General features: G+C 28.7%; 1 protein-coding gene across 2 annotated transcripts in view; it reads left to right on the plus strand.

The window, feature by feature from the left end:
* LOC107449329 (WD repeat domain phosphoinositide-interacting protein 2) overlaps positions 1–17,365 on the plus strand; it is a 36,630-nt gene extending 19,265 nt beyond the window's left edge. The window contains exons 6-11 of one of the 2 annotated variants that reach the window (XM_043054053.3): positions 225–295; positions 1,471–1,581; positions 4,409–4,576; positions 7,599–7,706; positions 12,593–12,708; positions 16,826–17,365. In XM_043054053.3, coding sequence (XP_042909987.2) covers positions 225–295; positions 1,471–1,581; positions 4,409–4,576; positions 7,599–7,706; positions 12,593–12,708; positions 16,826–17,052 — 801 coding nt within the window. In that variant the 3' untranslated portion in view covers positions 17,053–17,365. The remainder of the gene's footprint in view (positions 1–224; positions 296–1,470; positions 1,582–4,408; positions 4,577–7,598; positions 7,707–12,592; positions 12,709–16,825) is intronic. The other variant, XM_043054054.3, reaches the window with a different exon arrangement.
* Positions 17,366–17,956: the final 591 nt, after the last annotated feature.

Consider the following 17,956-nt stretch of genomic DNA (forward strand, 5'->3'; position numbering starts at 1 on the left):
TTTGTCGCAGATAGCTCGAAAAAATTCTGCCCCAGGGAACATAATATCACTAGGAAAAAAATGACCCTATTCGGGTTAAATGATAAACAGATACCGGCTGAAAAAAAGTGTACTAAACAAACATTAACATTTGAACAATATTAAAATTTTTCATACAATAGAATTTTATCCACTTTCTCTTTTAATTTCTGTAAATGAAAGGGAAATTTCTTTTATTTTATTAGGGGACAGTCATCCGAGTGTTTGATGTAGTGAGTGGTAAAGCTCTATTTGAATTTAGACGAGGCATGAAGAGGTATTTCTTTAATTTTATACATAGTTGAAATGTATTATCTATTAATGAGCAATTGAAATATATTACAATGAATTATATTGGACCAGGATAGCCTGGTCGGTAGGGCACTGGGCCCTTGTCCAAGAGTTCGTGGGTTCAATCCCCGCCAGCCAAAGACTCCCCGTGTAGCAAATGGTGACTGGTGCACGTTAAATCTGTATCATTGCCAAGTCCTCCATGTTCCCATAACTAATCAATACCTCTGGTAGTACTGATCCAGGAGTTTCCTTGTCTTCTGGATTAGGTTCAAAATTACAAGGCTACGGAGTTGAACATTAGCAGTCGTAAGCCGAAAAATTGCGTCAGCTGTTCAATGACGGATATTTTTAAAAAACCCAATTATATTACAGTTGAACCCCATTTCCACACTGTCTGTGGACCGAATCTAAGCCCTTTAGACTATTGTGTTTGGGGGATTCTAGAATCTATAGTTAATGCTAAGCAGCACAGAAGTTTGAACATTCTCAGAGCGTCTTAATTACTCAAATGGGACAAATTACGTCTTAAAATGAATCGTGCCGGCATTGGACAATGGCGTAAGAGATTATTTTTAGTAATCGATGAAGATGGTGGTCGATTTGAATAAAAAAATTTTAAGTAAACTTCCATTCATAGTGTTTCTCATATTTGTGCATTTATCATTTCTGTGTAATATCTGTGCAATAAAATGATTCGATATTCGCTATAAAATGATTTGTAACAGTATTTTGTAGCCACCCTGTAGTTTGTCCTATTTCTATGTAGTCTAGCTTATAGTAATAGTAGTAGTAATAGAGTTGCACAGTGGGCTATTGGCCGCTATCAAGTAAACATCCTCTACAGAAGGTGTAGCTCCCCCACTTCGGTGGCCCAACAACCTGCACAAAGTAGAGTACTTTGTTGTAAAACAATTTAATGAGGACTGATACAGCACACCTTTGGTGTCCCTATGTAGGCTGATTAAAGTGGTTCTTGATGCTTGACTTATGTGTTTTATTGAGAACCATGTCTTTAATCCACTGTGGGATTAGTTTGGTTTCTGCATACTGTTTCACAAAGAACGTCTTTTGTTTTCCTTTGGCTCTCAATAAGGGTTGTGTATCTACTGAATTTAACTTAATGCGTAATCTTATTAATAACTCAATTTTCAAATTCAGGTGTGTTGAGATTCACTCCTTGTCATTTAACAAAGATGGTGAGTTTTTGTGTGCCTCAAGCAATACAGAGACAGTTCACATCTTTAAACTTCAGAACACTGAACCTGCAGAGTAAGTTTTTTCCTTTATTCTACTTTTAAAGCTTTCAAAGCTTCCTCTAATCCTCTATTAAAGGAAGCTTTGAAAGCTTTAAAAGTATGATACTCTACTAACTTTAGCCTAAAGTTCAGTATTTTTAATGAATTACTGATTATTATTGTCATTTAAATTTTATACCTCCTGCAAATTTTTAAGAATTTATGATTTCTATTGGGCTAATGAATTTGACATTTTCCTCCAATTCTCAAAAGTTCAATATTTTTAGGAAATGGCATTGTTAGGAAACTTTCCTTCAGTTTTGAAGAGCTAATGATTTTCTTTTAAACTAAAAATTTCTACCAATTTTTTTTAATATTAAAAGTTTTTATATTTCTATCCTCTTTTTAGAAAATAACCATTTCTATTAGATTTTCTAAATAACCTTTAAATTTAAAAGCTTTAAATTCTTTTAATCTACTAATGCAATGATTAATTCAATAGTGCCTTTATATCTCAACACTGTTGATGTGTAAAAATACTGAGTTTTGCTCTATTAGGGTATCTTTTAAGACTGCTGGAACTAACCTGCATTTGCCTTACATGGAGAGGAAAACCACAAAATCCTCCACAGTTCGTCTGATGGCAAGAGCCATGAACCGTCTACAACTGAGAATATTGCTCGTCAGCACTGTGGTCGGTGTGAGTGGGATACGGAATGTGAATCAATCATCTGACCGGATTCAAACCCGGGTTCACCTCATTCAGAGGCATTAACTATATATCAAAAACACGGTGCGTAGCGTTTTTAAAAAGTGCTTAAAGGTGCTTATTTTTGATTTTCGTTATTTAAAAGCCCTTTGGAGTGCTTTTTTCATGGGGTGTTTTTAAAAAGTGCTTAATATTCCCTTTTTGAAAGTGAGATTTTTTTCTTTACCATGTTGATTTTTGCCACATTTTATGCAAAAGTGTGCTTTTCACACTGTTCTGTTCAACGTTTTCACAATTCATTCAACCACAATCCATTTCGGCTTACCGTCGGTCCATACCGTACGAAAGCGCCAATCATTTTGTGCGTTTTATGAAATACTTAGTCCGCATGTGCGTCTACTGAGCTGAGTTCGGTGAGATTCTTGCATTCTCATGTGCAACTCTTCTGCATTTTGCAAGATATTCTCAATTTCAGACTTCCTTTTCCACCCTCTGATATTAAACTGAATCTCTCAATCATTTTATAATGGCTTATATAACAGGAAAAAGAGTTATTTGTCAGAAACTAGTTATTTTCTCATGATCATCTGAAGTCTTTGGAAATTATTTTTCATTTTATCAATGTGTATAGTGCTTAAAAATATTTTTTGAGTGCTTAAAAAGTACTTAAGAGGTGCTTAGTTTTTGTTGAAAGATTTGGCTACGCACCCTAAATATACAATCAGCAAAAAAAAAGAAAAAGGATTACACACTGAATAATTTTTGTTCTAATGATTGGATTTTCAAGTACTAAGTGTTAGTCTTAATGGTTCCTGGAGGCCCTGTGGCAGAATCGCGGACACATTGTCTCAGAACGTTACAGAGATCTTGCAGAAAGATTTTTCTCTTGGGAAGAAAAAAATTAGGGTTTTCATGTAAAATTTGAATTGCTCATTTAAATAATCACTTTTTTTGCATTCAATTTATGCTGACAGTATCGTAAATCCATGTAGAGTTTGGATTGTATTTTCGGCAGCTATTGATTTTCACATAGTTTTTAAATTATCCCGATATATTTCAGACGATATGGGGAATTCGAATAATGTATTTGAGTATTTACTTTTTAAGGCAACGATTTTATCATTTTTCTTCTTCAATTATTGTTTTTAACTTCCGTATAGATTTTTAAACCCAATAAATTTATAATAACTTACGTAAATTAGGTTTTAGTACAAAATTTTCATACCAATGGCGTTAAAACAGCTTTTAAAAAAATTAATAATATCAGATAAAAAGTGCAATGTTCAGATTCTAAAATCTTGGAAAATCATAGATAATTTATTAATCAATTCAATTTTTATTTTCAAAGGAAATTAAAAAGAAAACTATATGTTTTTTTTCTCCCAGAAAGCAGTGCATAAAAATTCTCATCTTCGTTGCTTAGCAATGTGTTAAATCTTAAATCACGCTAATCGGACTCCTCAAAAATTGATTACTCAAATGTGTGTTTTGTTTCGAGGTTAGGTAGTTGTAATAAATAATATCGGATTTAAAAAGCTAAATCAATATGCAATAACATCCTAAAAATCGATAGAATCATTGCCTTAATTCTCAAATGCACAATTCGAGTTTTCCATATTGTTAAAAAAATACCGATAATAAATTTACCGATAATAAAATACCGATAGATAAAATTGAAAACTACATGAGAATTGTGTGCTACGTCACACATCAATAATTGCCGAAAATACATTCAAAACATTATATCAATTTACGGTACTATCGGTGCAATTTGAGCGCACCAAAAAGTTATTATTTAAATGCATGATTCAAATTTTAAGTGTAAATTTCTGTAGGAAAAAAAAACTAAATGTTTTTTTTTGTTGTTTTTTTTGCTTTTCGGCAAGAATCTTTCTGCAAAAACTATGCAACGTTCTGCGACAATGTCACCGTGTTGCTGTGTTTCTGCCATGGGAAATATAAAATAGTGTAGTATTTCAAATTTTGCTGGAATAATTGATATTTGGTGACAACACGTTCAGCATAGAAAGAAATTTGAGTAAAATGATTTAAAAATAACATTTAGAATACATAGGAACAAGGAGAGAAAAAGATGTGATGTTATAATTGTAAAGTAATAGATTGTTGATAATGTTGAATAAATCTATTGAAGGCAGGTTGAAGAGGAAGCTGAGGGTTGGATGGAGATGTTTGGTAGAGTTCTCACTCAATCAGCCAAGTACCTGCCTACACAGATGTCAGATGTCCTCACGCAGCAAAGGTCATTCGCTTATGTTCACCTTCCATTTGTCACTCAGAAGACAATAAGTGCTATATCTACGTAAGTAATTACAATTCAATACTTTAAACCAGTCTTTTGAAATTTTATATCCAACCACTGTGAAGCAGAATTGAAATCACTTTTTTTTTTAACAGAAATTAATTATTTAAATCAACTGTGATTTTTCTTCAAAAAAATAAAATTATTTATGTTTAAACTATTTGATATTTTTAAAAAAATAAATAATTAAGTCGGTAATATTTTTATAAAAAAATTATTCATGAATATATTCTTTTGCTTGTGATTTTTTTTTAAAACCTGATTTTATTAATAATTCTTGCCCTTGAGGTGGCTGCAAGACAAATGGGCTTAGTCATAAATGTAGAGAAAGCAAAATGCATGTTATTCTCAAGAAACAGAGTCTCAGACCACTATTTTGATATAGATTGTTATATATTTGAAACAGTAAAGAGTTTTACTTAATTAGAATCAGTTATTACTATTGACAACCATATCTGGAAAATAGGTACCAACTCTATCTGGAAAATAGGGCTGTATATGGGTTGAGAAGATTTATTAAATCTAGGTTTTCTTCTAGAAAAACAAAGTTCTTAATCTACAAAACTCTTGTCAGGCCAGTCTTTGACATATGCTTCTGAAGCTTGGACAAGGACAAAACTGGAGGGAAATTGTATCGCAATATTTGAGAGAAAGATTTTGCGGAGTATACTTGGTGGTGTAAATTAAAACAATAACTGGAGTAGGAGATTTAAATTTGAACTGTACAAGATTTATAAAAATCCCGATATTATTAAATACATAAAAATGAATAGAATTAACTGGATTGCCTTCGTGATTCGAATGAATGGTGACAATACAGTAAAAAAGATGCTGCTTCTTAAACCCATTGGAGCAAGAAAACAGGGAAGGCTGCTGTTCAGATGGGCTGACTCGATGGAGTCTAATTTTCTTGCAATTAAGGAAAAGAATTAGAGATCAAAGATAAACCGGAATTCATTATGGAGCAATATTCAGATGAAGGCATTGGTCCACATTGGTCTGTCTGACCAACTATGATGATGATGAATTTCATTGATAATGAAGGTTTTGTTCAAAATAATAATAAATAACAATAATAAGGAAAGTGAGATGCATATAAATTATTATATTTCAAAATATAAATAAAAAAAATGATTGATTAGCAAAGGATAAGAGTGGTGTGAAACTTTTAAAAAATGCTTTTCCATTAGCTGCAAATAAAATAATTTGCTGGTAATAAACGTATTGCAGTTATACCCATTTAGTTTTATGCTTATTTAGATGCAAGTGATTTTGAAACTTATGAAATATGAAGTTAATATCTATCAATAATGAAGGAAGGCTTGCTCTGCTCAGAGTAATTTTCAATAATGAATTCTAATCTAAACAAATTTGCTCATGCATTAATCCATGCATTTTAAAACTTATTAAAATAATCTTAAAATTTCAGGATTTCAATTGGTATTGAGCAAATATTTTAAATTAAATGTGAGTGAAAAGTATAGTTAGATATTTATTTATTTAGTTTTTAAATTTGAGTGCAATAAGTGTTAAAACACTTAGTTTTTAGTGTGTCCTATCACAATTCTAATTCTTATTCATACTAGTTGTTAAAGATTTAATTTTTTGTTATAAAATTTAATATGACATGTTCATTATTTTATTTATTCATTTATTCTAGCGAATTGCCATCACATTTATTAAATTCTTTTGGTTATAAATAAATTAAATAAGAGTTTTAAATGTTTCAGTATATTTTTTATTAGAAGCTATTTTTGAAAAATTATATTAAGTTTTATAATGCATTTTATAGGTGGTTTTGAACGAGTAAATTTTTATTTAAAAAAATCTGAATTAGATCTAAAGGAATTTGATTTAAATAAAATAAATCCGAGTTTTTTTTTTTTTTTTTTTTGTATTAAAAAAAACAAAAAAAGAATTGGGATTTTTGCCATTCCTAATAATAACTGGTGGTAGGGCCATTTATATCTTAAGAAGTAAACTTTTGTAAGTGTGAACAAATTACTTGCCAGTATTTCTACCATATATTTATTTCATAAGAATTCCAACCTTAACTGAGTCAAATGAATAAACATGTTGCATCGCATTTTTTAAAGGTGCTTATTTTCGTTTTTTAAAAAACCTTAAAGGTGTTTTTGTTCACTGGGTGTTTTTAAAAAGTGCTTAATTTTCCCGTTTCGAAAATGAGACACTTTACCGTGTCGATTTTCGCGTTTTATTATGCAAAAGCATGCTTTTTACATTGTTCTATTCAACGTTTTCCTAATTCATTCAACCACAATCTATTTCGGCGGACCATCTGTCCGGAGCGTAGGAATGCGTCAATCATTTTACATGTTTGATATTTATATTTCTGCGTTCTTAAAATCCAATATTAAATCCAATATCACGACTCTTGTAAGAACTAAGTTTTTTCATTATAAAAAATTAGATTAACTATGAATAGTATATAAAATGTTATCTAACGAGTTTTTACTCATGAAATTTTCATTGTTTTTCAGTCTTGTATCACAATCTCTCTTTGATGAGGGTGTGATGAGTTTTTATTTTCAAAACACTAAAGTGCGGAAAGAAAAGTCTTAAGTGAAAAGAAAAATACTGCTGGGTAAAAGACTAATATTTGATGATATATTAAAATCACTTATGTCACTGAAAGTGAGCGCTTGAAAAATGAGAACTGTACAAATCTCTTGCTATTTTATTTTTTTAAAACTTACTGCCATGAAATAATCATAAAAAACAAGTTTTTTACGACTTTGAGGCTGTCGTCTGGGAGTAAAATAGATATCTACAAATTTTAATTTTACATATTTTTTTTTCTTCTTACTTTTTTGGAAATAAATAAAGCTCTTGGTTTTTTTTTTGGTTTTTTTTTCTTTCTTTAAACATTTTGTACTCAACATTTGTTTTAACATTTTTCTGCTTAATAAAGTAATAAAACTTTCAAAATTTGAAATAAATATTGTGACTGTTCAGTTTTGTATTACATATTGCATTATTTAATTTTATTGAATTATTTCAGGATACAAAATGTTCCGTATGTGATGGTTGCTTCTTTAGAAGGGTTTCTTTATATCTATGAACTGAACGTTGAAATGGGAGGAGCTTGTGTTTTAATAAAACAGCACAGGTAGAAAATATTTGCTTCTTAAAAATGATAACAATAAGTATGAATTGTGTATTATTATCTTTAGAGTTTGGAATTTTTTGGATAGTAAAATTTGCCATAAAACCTGTGGTTTCTTGGATTTAAAAACATCAATACTGTCTCAAAATTCTTTTGTTCATAGTTAGACTTTCCTAACCATTGTTGAACAGCTGACCCAACTTTGGATTTATGACTACTTATGTTCAGCTCCATAGCCTTTTAATTTTGAACTAATCAAGAAGACAGGGAAAACTCCAGTACCCCCAGAGGTATTGATTTGTTATGGGAGCATGGAGAACTTTTCGACTCGACAGATTTAACGCACATCAGTCACCATTTACTACACGGGGAGTCTTCGACCAGCGAAACTCTTAGGCATGGGCCCAGTGCCCTACCAACCAGGCTATCCCAGCCTCATAGTTGGACTTTATAAAAGTTAAGCATTACATAATTATTGAGTAGCAATAAACTGTAACTCAAAATTAACCATGCATTATTTAAATTGTTATTAAATGCTGATCGAAGTTTTTAAAAATTGTTGGTTTTATCCTTTCTGTTTTAGTTAGTCTAAAACTAGGCATTGCAAGGTAGTTTTGTGTTAAACAACTAAGACAATGGCAGTTAATCAAGCTGTAATTTCTGGAATTTTCTAAGATATATTTAAAAGAAATAGCTGCTTTTTACAAATTACTCAAAACTGTTGTGAGATTTAAGGATGAAGTTATTCTTTGAGTTTATGCAATTCATTTTCTATTTGCTCATGCATTTTAAAACTTATTAAAATAATCTTAAAATTTCAGGATTTCAATTGGTATTGAGCAAATATTTTAAATTGTGTGTGAAAAGTATAGTTAGATATTTATTTATTTAGTTTTTAAATTTTTTGAGTACAATAAGTGTTCTTGATGTTTAGTGTGTCCTATCACATTTCTAATTCTCATTCATACTAGTTGTTAAAGATTTAATTTTTTGTTATAAAAGTTAATGCGACATGTTCATTATTTTATTTTATAATATGTTGAATTGTTTGGATAAATAAGTGGCCATTATTTTAAACTTTATTTTAAATAAGTTTTAATTGTAAAACCAGTTTGTACTTGTTATGAACATTGGTTAATACAATAAGCATGGGTATAGTTTGTCTACGGTAAGAACTCCTCCCGCTACAAAGTGTGAGGCCGTTTGCTGCTATGGAACCAAGAATCTTCTTCATTCTAGGGCGAAGGAAAAGATTCCCTTTGTTTCGTCAACTTGAGCCAAAACCTTTCCTGAACAACGCCCCCAAACCCTTACTTGAAATAGTTATACTTCTTTACCATATGGAAGGCAGCAATTTTTTTCAATTTTTACTCTTTGAATGTTTTTCTGTTTTATTTTTTCAAGATTTTCAAAAAAGGGGTCAACACTTGATTTATTTCTAAATTTTTCTTAATGATTTGACAATTCCTATTTTATTTTGATGTGGCTTTTCTAATGCTAGCTTTATCTTTATTTATTTTTCTTATATATGGCCGTCTCTTTATTGGATCATAGTCTATGTATTTTTAAATCATTATTAAGACTTACTCTGTGAACTTTTAAATTCTGATTGTTTGTCATTAATTTTTTTTTTTTTTTGCAGTTACATTTCAATTTTTCTAATTGCTTTTTCTTATCTGATTTTCCATTATGGGGCCTCGAGGGCACTGTCAGTTTTTGCTTTCACCACTGACAACAGAAAGACTCCTGTGTGTTAGCAGGCAGTGTGTCCCCTGATGAAGTGCTGTCCTGCTGACACACATATCCTAAAATTTTTGTTGTTTTCTGCTGGAATTGTACTTCTGACTTAATAAATTAAAATGAAACAAATTTGGATTTAGCTGCTTTAAGCACTTTTCTATTTTGATGTATTATTTTAAATGCTACTCACTTATTTTGTCTTTTTATGAATTTGTAAATTATTTTCATTATTTGATTAGACCTCGTTGCCATAGTCAGTTCCACGGGCCCAGACAAATGGCTAGGGGAATTCTTGCTTTAGACAAACTATATAGAGCAATGTTTTTTAGCAGCTAATATAAATAGTTCGCATGTCTAAGTGTTTAATATTGAGGTGTGGTAAAGATAGAGTCACACTATTTTATTTAATTTATGAGCTGATGCATTCATTGATGTCTTGTTTCCAAAATAAGGCAGTGAGTGATTCATTCATAAATGATACTTTTTTTAATAAAATTTTCTAGCAATTTTATTAATTTGTTTACTATCTATTTGTTACTAATTTGTTTACTATCTTATTTTTCGAATTTATTTCAATTGTTTTTTATATTTAACTATAATTAACACTCTGTAAATTAATTTCTTGCTTAATATATAAATACATTTATAGTTATTACATACATAACATTAAAAAAAAATTCTTATTGTGTCCCTAAAGTATGTAGACCCTCGATATAACATCCCTCTACAACAATATATTTATTGGGTCCCCAAAATATTGTTGTAGTGAGGTTTTACTGTATCATAGTATTCATACTTAATATTATTTGATAATGCAAATTATTATAGTACAGTGTAACGTCCCATATCCGGACGTCCCTTTTCCGGAAGGGTCAATTTCCGGGACACTTTTTAACAATCAAAATAAACAAACATTTCTTCATCTTCCCCACTCTCTTAAAAAAAAAAAAAAAATATTTTGACAGGTTTCTTCCTTTCTTAGCTTCTAGTGATCTATGCATTAAACCCATAAATCAACAGAAAAGAGGAATGCCTCCTCTGGAATGCAGGAAAGGGGGGGGATTTGTTTTCAAAAGAGCACAATTGAGTCCCCTCCCCCCTTCTTTCCTGTGCAGCTGGCTAGTAAAAGAGGCATTTCCTGGAACCTTTTTGATAAAGTGTTAGGGAAAGAAGTACTGTGAAAAAGGGTAAACACAGCAAACGTTAAAGTGGAGGGGGAATCCCCTTTAGTCACACAAGAAAAAATAAAGAGAACCCAATCAGCATGCCACGCCTTTATGCTTGATTGATAGCCAATGACAGGAGAGAAAATTAGAACTTGTCATTTCCCCCCCCCCCCCTTCAACTTAAATGACAAGTAAGAAGGAAATGAATTTTGCTTCTTCACCTACCCACCTTAATGAATGAATGACAGGAATTTCCCCTTCTTGCTTGAAACGTTCTAGTTCAAAATGGCGGAGAGAGCAATTAATATTTTCATAACTGTAAATTTTTTTAGTTTCCTATATTTATTTTTATAATAGCAATAATTATTTTTTTTTAATTATTTTGTTTTTGATTGATTAGATATCATTCTAATACTAAAACATTATTGCCCGAAAAATAATGTTATTTAATTTCTGCTTCTTAGATTCAGATCATTTTAATCTCTGTTTACCTTGGGGGTCTATTATACGGAAAAATCGATTATCCGGACTTCGGAAAGTCCCGCCGATTCCGGATACGCGACTTTCCACTGTATTTGTAATTGTGAATTCAATATATGATTTTCGTAGTATCTATGTTTAATATGTGATTTGTTTATTTAGTGGTATTGATAAACTGATCATGTACTTTTAAGTAACTTAAAATAAAGTTTTACATAAAATATTGAAATCATAGCCTAAATTCTTTACATAAAATATTGAAAAATGACTTATTTTAATTTTTTTAAGAAATTCATAATTTTTTTTCTTGTTTTCTCTTATTTGAGAATGACATTAAATAGCTAAAAAATTTATATTATTTTTTAAACTAGATTGCTATTTTAAACTGTTTAGATATTTGATATTTCTTTTTGAAAAAGGGTTTCTTCTACTTTGGTTGAAAATTTAAGAAATTGGAAATTTAAGCTGAAATTAAAAATTAGCTTCTATTAATTAAGCTGATAACCATTTTTTTAATTGAAATTTCAGCAACAAAAGATGTTACGACTTTTTAGATATCTTTAGTAAACAACAAAACTGTCCCTTATTGATTTTTTTTTTAAGTGATTGAAATTTTTAATTCTCTTCCTCTCAAGTGAAATATACAGCAAACATGCCATATTTTAACATTTATAACTCAGTTGGTCGCTGAAAAATCTCATTTTTAAAATGGACTCCCTCCCCCAATTTCACGGTGTTTCGAATATCTTAATTTGTAACAAAATCCCCACTCATAGTCATATTTTATTAAAATAAAATTTTTTTCATCATTTTCTTTAAAAATTATGGTGTTCTTTTAAAAAATAAGAATAAAAACATCATTTCTAGAGCTAATTATCTTTTAAACTTCTGTGATTTCAGAAATTTTGTTATTTTTTTATTTTATCAATTTAAAATTCTAGCTGAACAAAACAAGAAAATTATTTGCTTTTGTATTTTTTTCAGCTATTTTATTGCTTCAACTCTTTCTTTACTCTGTTTTTTAAATTTAAAATCTATAAATATGAAGAGGCAGAGTATAACAGTTTTGGTTATGCCAATCATTTCAATTAATGTTATTATAGTACTTTTTTAATTTATTGTTGTGTTTTTGTCAGAGAAAATAGCTACTTTGTTAAGGCATGAAAAATTTTGGAATTAGTCATGGAAAGTCATAAAAATTAATGAATTTGAAAATCTAAAATGTAGCAGATACCCTGTAATTGTCATAAATGTTAGTGGCCAGTAGTGTCAAATAACTTAGTGACCACTTATTCCTCAAACATAATGTGTCATTGACCGATATTGGTAGGTCACCGACTCAGGTGAAATTAACTTTTTATATCTTTTCATTTAATACCCACTTTTTGTAAGCTTTTTTTTTTTTTTTTTTTTTTTTTTTTTTTTTTGCTTGGAATAAGTTATATTTTGTTTTTAAAAAAATCCTTAAATGCTCGCAAAATAACAAAATGTACATGATTTTAGGTTGGAAGGACCAGTTAAACCTACTACAAAAAATTCAAATCCTGCTTTGTCGAAATTTGAACCTCATTCAACGAGTCATCCTGTTGAATCTGTGGAAAAAGAGTCACCTATCTCAAGTAATTCTTTCTTATTGTTTATTCTTGATGTTTTCTCCTGAGTATTATTGCACGATGTAAGAAATTTTATATTGTGATACATTGTCTGTTAGACATCACGATATAGCTTATGTTCAAAAATTATCTATCATAAATCTTTAAATCCATTAAAAATAAATAAAAAGAATAAATCTATTACAAAGGAAAATGTTAATTCTTAAAAAGTGATTCTATAACATCAAGAGCATTGCTTAATTTTTTCAATTAAAATAATAAAGATGTCTTAAAGTAAAAACAAACCCAAGCTTTTATTTTAATTTTTTTTAAATTAAAAATGACTTAAGATTTATGTGTTTAAAAATAATAAAAAAACTGTAACAAAATATTTTACATACATGCATTAAAAATTAAAAGGAAGAAAAATGAAAGTAAGAAACAAACCAAGAAATGTTCACTTCAGTAAAAATATTTTTTAAATTATTTGTTGGAAAAAAAATTTGCTTTTGAAACATTGGTAGACCTTTTTTTATTTGTTTATTCAAAGTACTTATTATTTAGGTGTATTAACTAATGGTCAAATTCTATACTTAAAAAATGTAAAAATAAATTCTTTTAAATAAATGTTTTCTTTTTTTGAAAATAAAATTGATTAGAGATTTATAATTGGCTAGAGATTTATAAAATGATACTATCTAACAAATTATGAAACAAACAAGTATTGTTAAATTATTAAAAAGCGTCAAAAAGTTTCTTAACTTCTAATTTAATCAACAAAAAAAATTATTTATTTTAACTAATGCCCAAATTCTTATAAAATAAGAAAAGAAAATAAAAAATTTAAAAAAAACATACAATTTGCTTTAATTTTTTCAAAACTAAATGCAAATTAAATAAATGTAGGCTTTGTTTTAATTTTTTCATAATTAAATATGACTGAAAATTTATTGGTTTAAAAATAATCAGATTATTATACTTACGTGCATTAAATAAATTTAAAAAAATTTATTTTTCATTGCAAGTTAAATATAAAATACCCTGATTTTATTATTTTGCTTAAAATGAAAAATAATAATTAAAAAAATCAATAAAGAATATTTTTTTATTAATATTTTCTTATCATCAGTAAATTGAGTTCAGAATGAAAATTTAAGATATTAGCGATTGCACAAGGATCGCAAAGTAATAGTAATTGACAAGAATCCTTAAATCCCAACAGACAAAGGAAAAAAAGTGACGAAATAATGCACAACAAAACAGTGGCTAAATAGCTAAAGTGTGACTGAAAATAATTTACAAGAAACGTTTAACCCCAGCGTAATAAAATGTGCAGCGATTGTAAAATAACTTAAGTCCTGCTGAAAATAATCTTCAAGTAACGCTATGCATAGTTCATAAAGAAACTATGCATAGCGTTCTATATTTCTGATTCAATTCACTCTTTGTCGTTTAATATCACAAGACTAACATTGTTTTGTAGCTAGACACTACAACATCGTCGCAGTTAGACAAAATAAAAATCGTCTTCGTCAGCTCAGTGACAGCGTTAGCGTACATAAGGATCCCCGCAGGTTAAACCGCGTATGTTGTTTTATACCGGTGTCATAAATCGGGTTTCTGATGCATCTTCTGAAACGAAAGTCATTATATCGGCCTGCTGATATATGTGCTTTATCAATATTTCGCTATTCATCGATATATTGCCCAGTTCAACTTCTGAGCCTTTTCAACCCGTTGATTTGGTTCCATCTTTATTCAATTCATTTGTTTTTAAAATAGAAAATTTTAGCATATTGAATTTTTTTAAATTTTTCTTCTGTTCTTAAAAACTTTGAAATTGATTAAATATGATTTAATTTCAATTAATTAACATATTTTTGTATAATATTTTATTAATTTAGGGTGATGTATTTTTTTTTTTTTTTTTTTAGTGTGACTTAGTTGTTAAAAGTTTGATCTTCTATTTTATTGATTAATAAGTTCTTCCTTTATTTTTCTTTTTCCCGCAGCATTACTTCTTATTTTAGGATAATTTACTTATTTATTTTTAATGAAATGTTATATATTTTTCATTTATTTATTTATGTTGTTTAATTAGAAGCTATATTTTTTTGGATATTTATTCTATTTGATTTAACTTAACAAATATGGAATAAATTTAACAAGATATGGATTATTTATATGTTTGTTAGTTTCTTTTTAAGATGGTTTGTTGTTAAAAATATGTTTTTTGTTTTCGATTCTTTTTAAATAAGTATCATTCACATCATGCGTAGCGTTTTTAAAAATTGCTTATTTTCGATTTTCATTTTTTAAGAGCCCTTAAAGGTGCTTTTTTCATTGAGTGCTTTTAAAAAGTGCTTAATTTTCCATTTTTGAAAATGGAGTTTTTTTTCTTTACCATGCTAATTCTCGACACAAATTATGCAAAAGCGCACTTTTCACATTGTTCTATTTAACGTTTTCACAATTTATTCAACCACAGGCTACTTCGGCAAACCGTAATTTCATAGGGTATGAAAGCTCCAATCTTTTTCAGGGTTCCCATTAAAAGACCTTAAAAACTGCTTTATTTTCATTTTAGAAAATAAGGGCCCTTAAAAGTACTTAATTTTGTTACAAGGTTTTTAAAAGTCCTTAATTTTTTAGCATCGCTTTAGTTGATAGGAACAATTTTTCAGCCCAATTTTTTAAAACGAAATATTGCTCTTTTATCACTCAGAATTAGACCATGCATTGGGGGTAAAGCATTCTAGAGAAACAACAATTAATGTGTGTTTTTTTTTTTTGGGGGGGGGGCGCTTTACTGGCAAGAGGAAGAAAGCATGTCCTTTCATTAATATATTTATCTATATCTTATATTTGACAATCTGAAACAAAAAATATTTCCTAAAATCTTGAAGAATTCAATAAATTTGTATAATATTTCGATGTGTAATAAGTAACTGAAAATTTATAGAAAGCATATCATTTTTTAAAATTCATGATTGTACTAAAAATTAAGCAGATCTGTAAGAAACAGGGTTTGAAAAATCCAAGCCAACCTAGGTTTTTTTTTTAAAAAAACCTTGGGTTTATTAGGTTTTTGATAAAACCTCAATTTTTTTCCTTCAAAAATACTAATATGAGAAAGCATAATTTGCTTCTAACAAGAAAGTTAAGTATTTGGAAATATTTGGTATCCATTTATAATTTGTTTTATTGCAATGCAATTTTTTTTTTTAAAGTTATAGATTGTTACTCTATTATTTTTATTTCCTAAGGATGACCAGATTGTCACATAAAAATTTAAATCTACTCAACTAGAAGATCCTTAGATTTTAATAATCATTTTATGCAGTTAACATTGCATTTTAATATACTGTTTTTAATTTTTTTCAATTTTAATATGCATTAAAAAATAGCAAATCTTAATTTCTGCGCTTAATTTTACAATTCAATTTCAATGAAATCATTGAAAATGGAATACAGATTAGTTTCATACGTTAACTTTTACAATCTGAATGGCGTTAACTTTTAATAATCTGAAAATGTTTTTAAAAAATCTGACCCGGATTTTCTAAAATTACTTGGTACTTCGTTGGCGAGCCCTGTTAATTAGTACAATTATATCAGTGCTTATATTATAATAAAATTGTTATTATTTTTTTTTATTTATTGATTTGTTTTAGAAAAGGTAATACTTTTGCACTGTCACTGGTGGCATATGTATATTTGATGATAAACAATTATACTATTTTTAAAGTTCTTAATTTTCAAAAAAGTACTTAAAAGTGCTTAATTTTTGCTTTGTTAAAAGAGTGGGAACCCTGTTTTTACATGTTTAATGAATACTTGGAAGTCCGCATGTGAGCTGGGATCAGTGATATTATTGCGATCTCCTGGGCAATTCTGCTGCATTGTGCAAGATATTCTTAATTTCAAGCTTCATTTTCCACCCTCTGACATCAAACCGAAATCTTTTTATGGTGGCTAATAGAATCAAGAAAAGAGTTATTTGTCAGAAACTAGTTATTTTATCATAATCATGTAAAGTTGTTAATGTATATAGTGCTTAAAAGGTGTTTTTGTTGTTGTTGAAAAATTCGACTACACACCCTGAATAAGATTTTAGATTAATTGTTCTGAATTGTTTTCACAGATATCAAGTCCAGTCCTGTCCATAATCTTAAACTGGGCTATGCCTGGCCTGAAGTTGAACTGAATCCTCCTTACCTTGGCCTGAAATTGAATGAAAAATACACTGAACAGGAAAATCATCCTAATTTGGGTGTAAGTAACGGAAACCAGTTGTGTACTAATGATGTTCCTGTTAGATATGAAATATCTTCTTGTGATACAGAACAGACATTCTCATCTGTTGAATGAAATATGTATATTTTTCATCAGATATCATCTATGTATCAGCTCATCATTTGTGTACAAAAATGGAAAATATATGTTATGTAATCATATAAAAATTTCAAGACTGTAAAAAGTTTTCATTGACAATGTAATAGTTCTCACTATTTGGAGAAAAAAATTTAGTCTTATTAAAAAAAGTATTTTGATTATGTACAACGGGCCTAAAATTTTATTTATTATTAGGTGAAAAGTTTTTTTTTATTTAGGTGAAAAAGTTTGGTTAAAATAGGAATGCACATGTTCTGCGGCCCGTAGGAGCTTCTGAATGTATAAAAAATTTCCTTTTAATTTAGTTTCTTTTAAATATTATGAATTTTATTTAATTAAAATATTTAATTCAAATTTATATTACTCTATAAATTTGTATATTTTTTGCACTTTCATTCTGTAAGAATTTATATCTCCCCTATATATATTAGTAAATAAACTAATTATTGAGAAAGATGGGAAAAGTTTTTTTTTTAAAAAAGTATTGGTTGTTTTAGTTTTAAAATAATTAAAAGTATTTAATTTTCTGAAATGTGTTATTAAGTTCCCTGACAAAAATATCTAATGCTTAGAATGTTAATGTTTTTCTAAAAATTATCATATTTGCCGCGAACATGAATAAATATGAGTGCGGCCCTTTGTTAATCTACCTGCTGTGCAAGTGACCCTTCACTTAAAAAGCTTGTGCACCCCTAGTTTAAAATTTAAATATTTTTTCCAAGCAAAAGCATGATACAAATTTTTAGTTTTTAAGTTAAAAAATTTAAGATTTAGAAAGAAAATTAATTTTTTTAAAAAGTTATGTATGAAATTTATTATTTAGGTCACCTGGAATCTAAATTAGAAATAATTGTTTTTCAGGTTTAACTGTATTTTCAAT

This window comes from Parasteatoda tepidariorum, chromosome 5 (assembly GCF_982258835.1).
Source record: "Parasteatoda tepidariorum strain Cologne lab strain chromosome 5, Ptep-v5.0, whole genome shotgun sequence".
In the NCBI taxonomy this organism is placed as follows: Eukaryota; Metazoa; Arthropoda; class Arachnida; order Araneae; family Theridiidae; genus Parasteatoda; species Parasteatoda tepidariorum.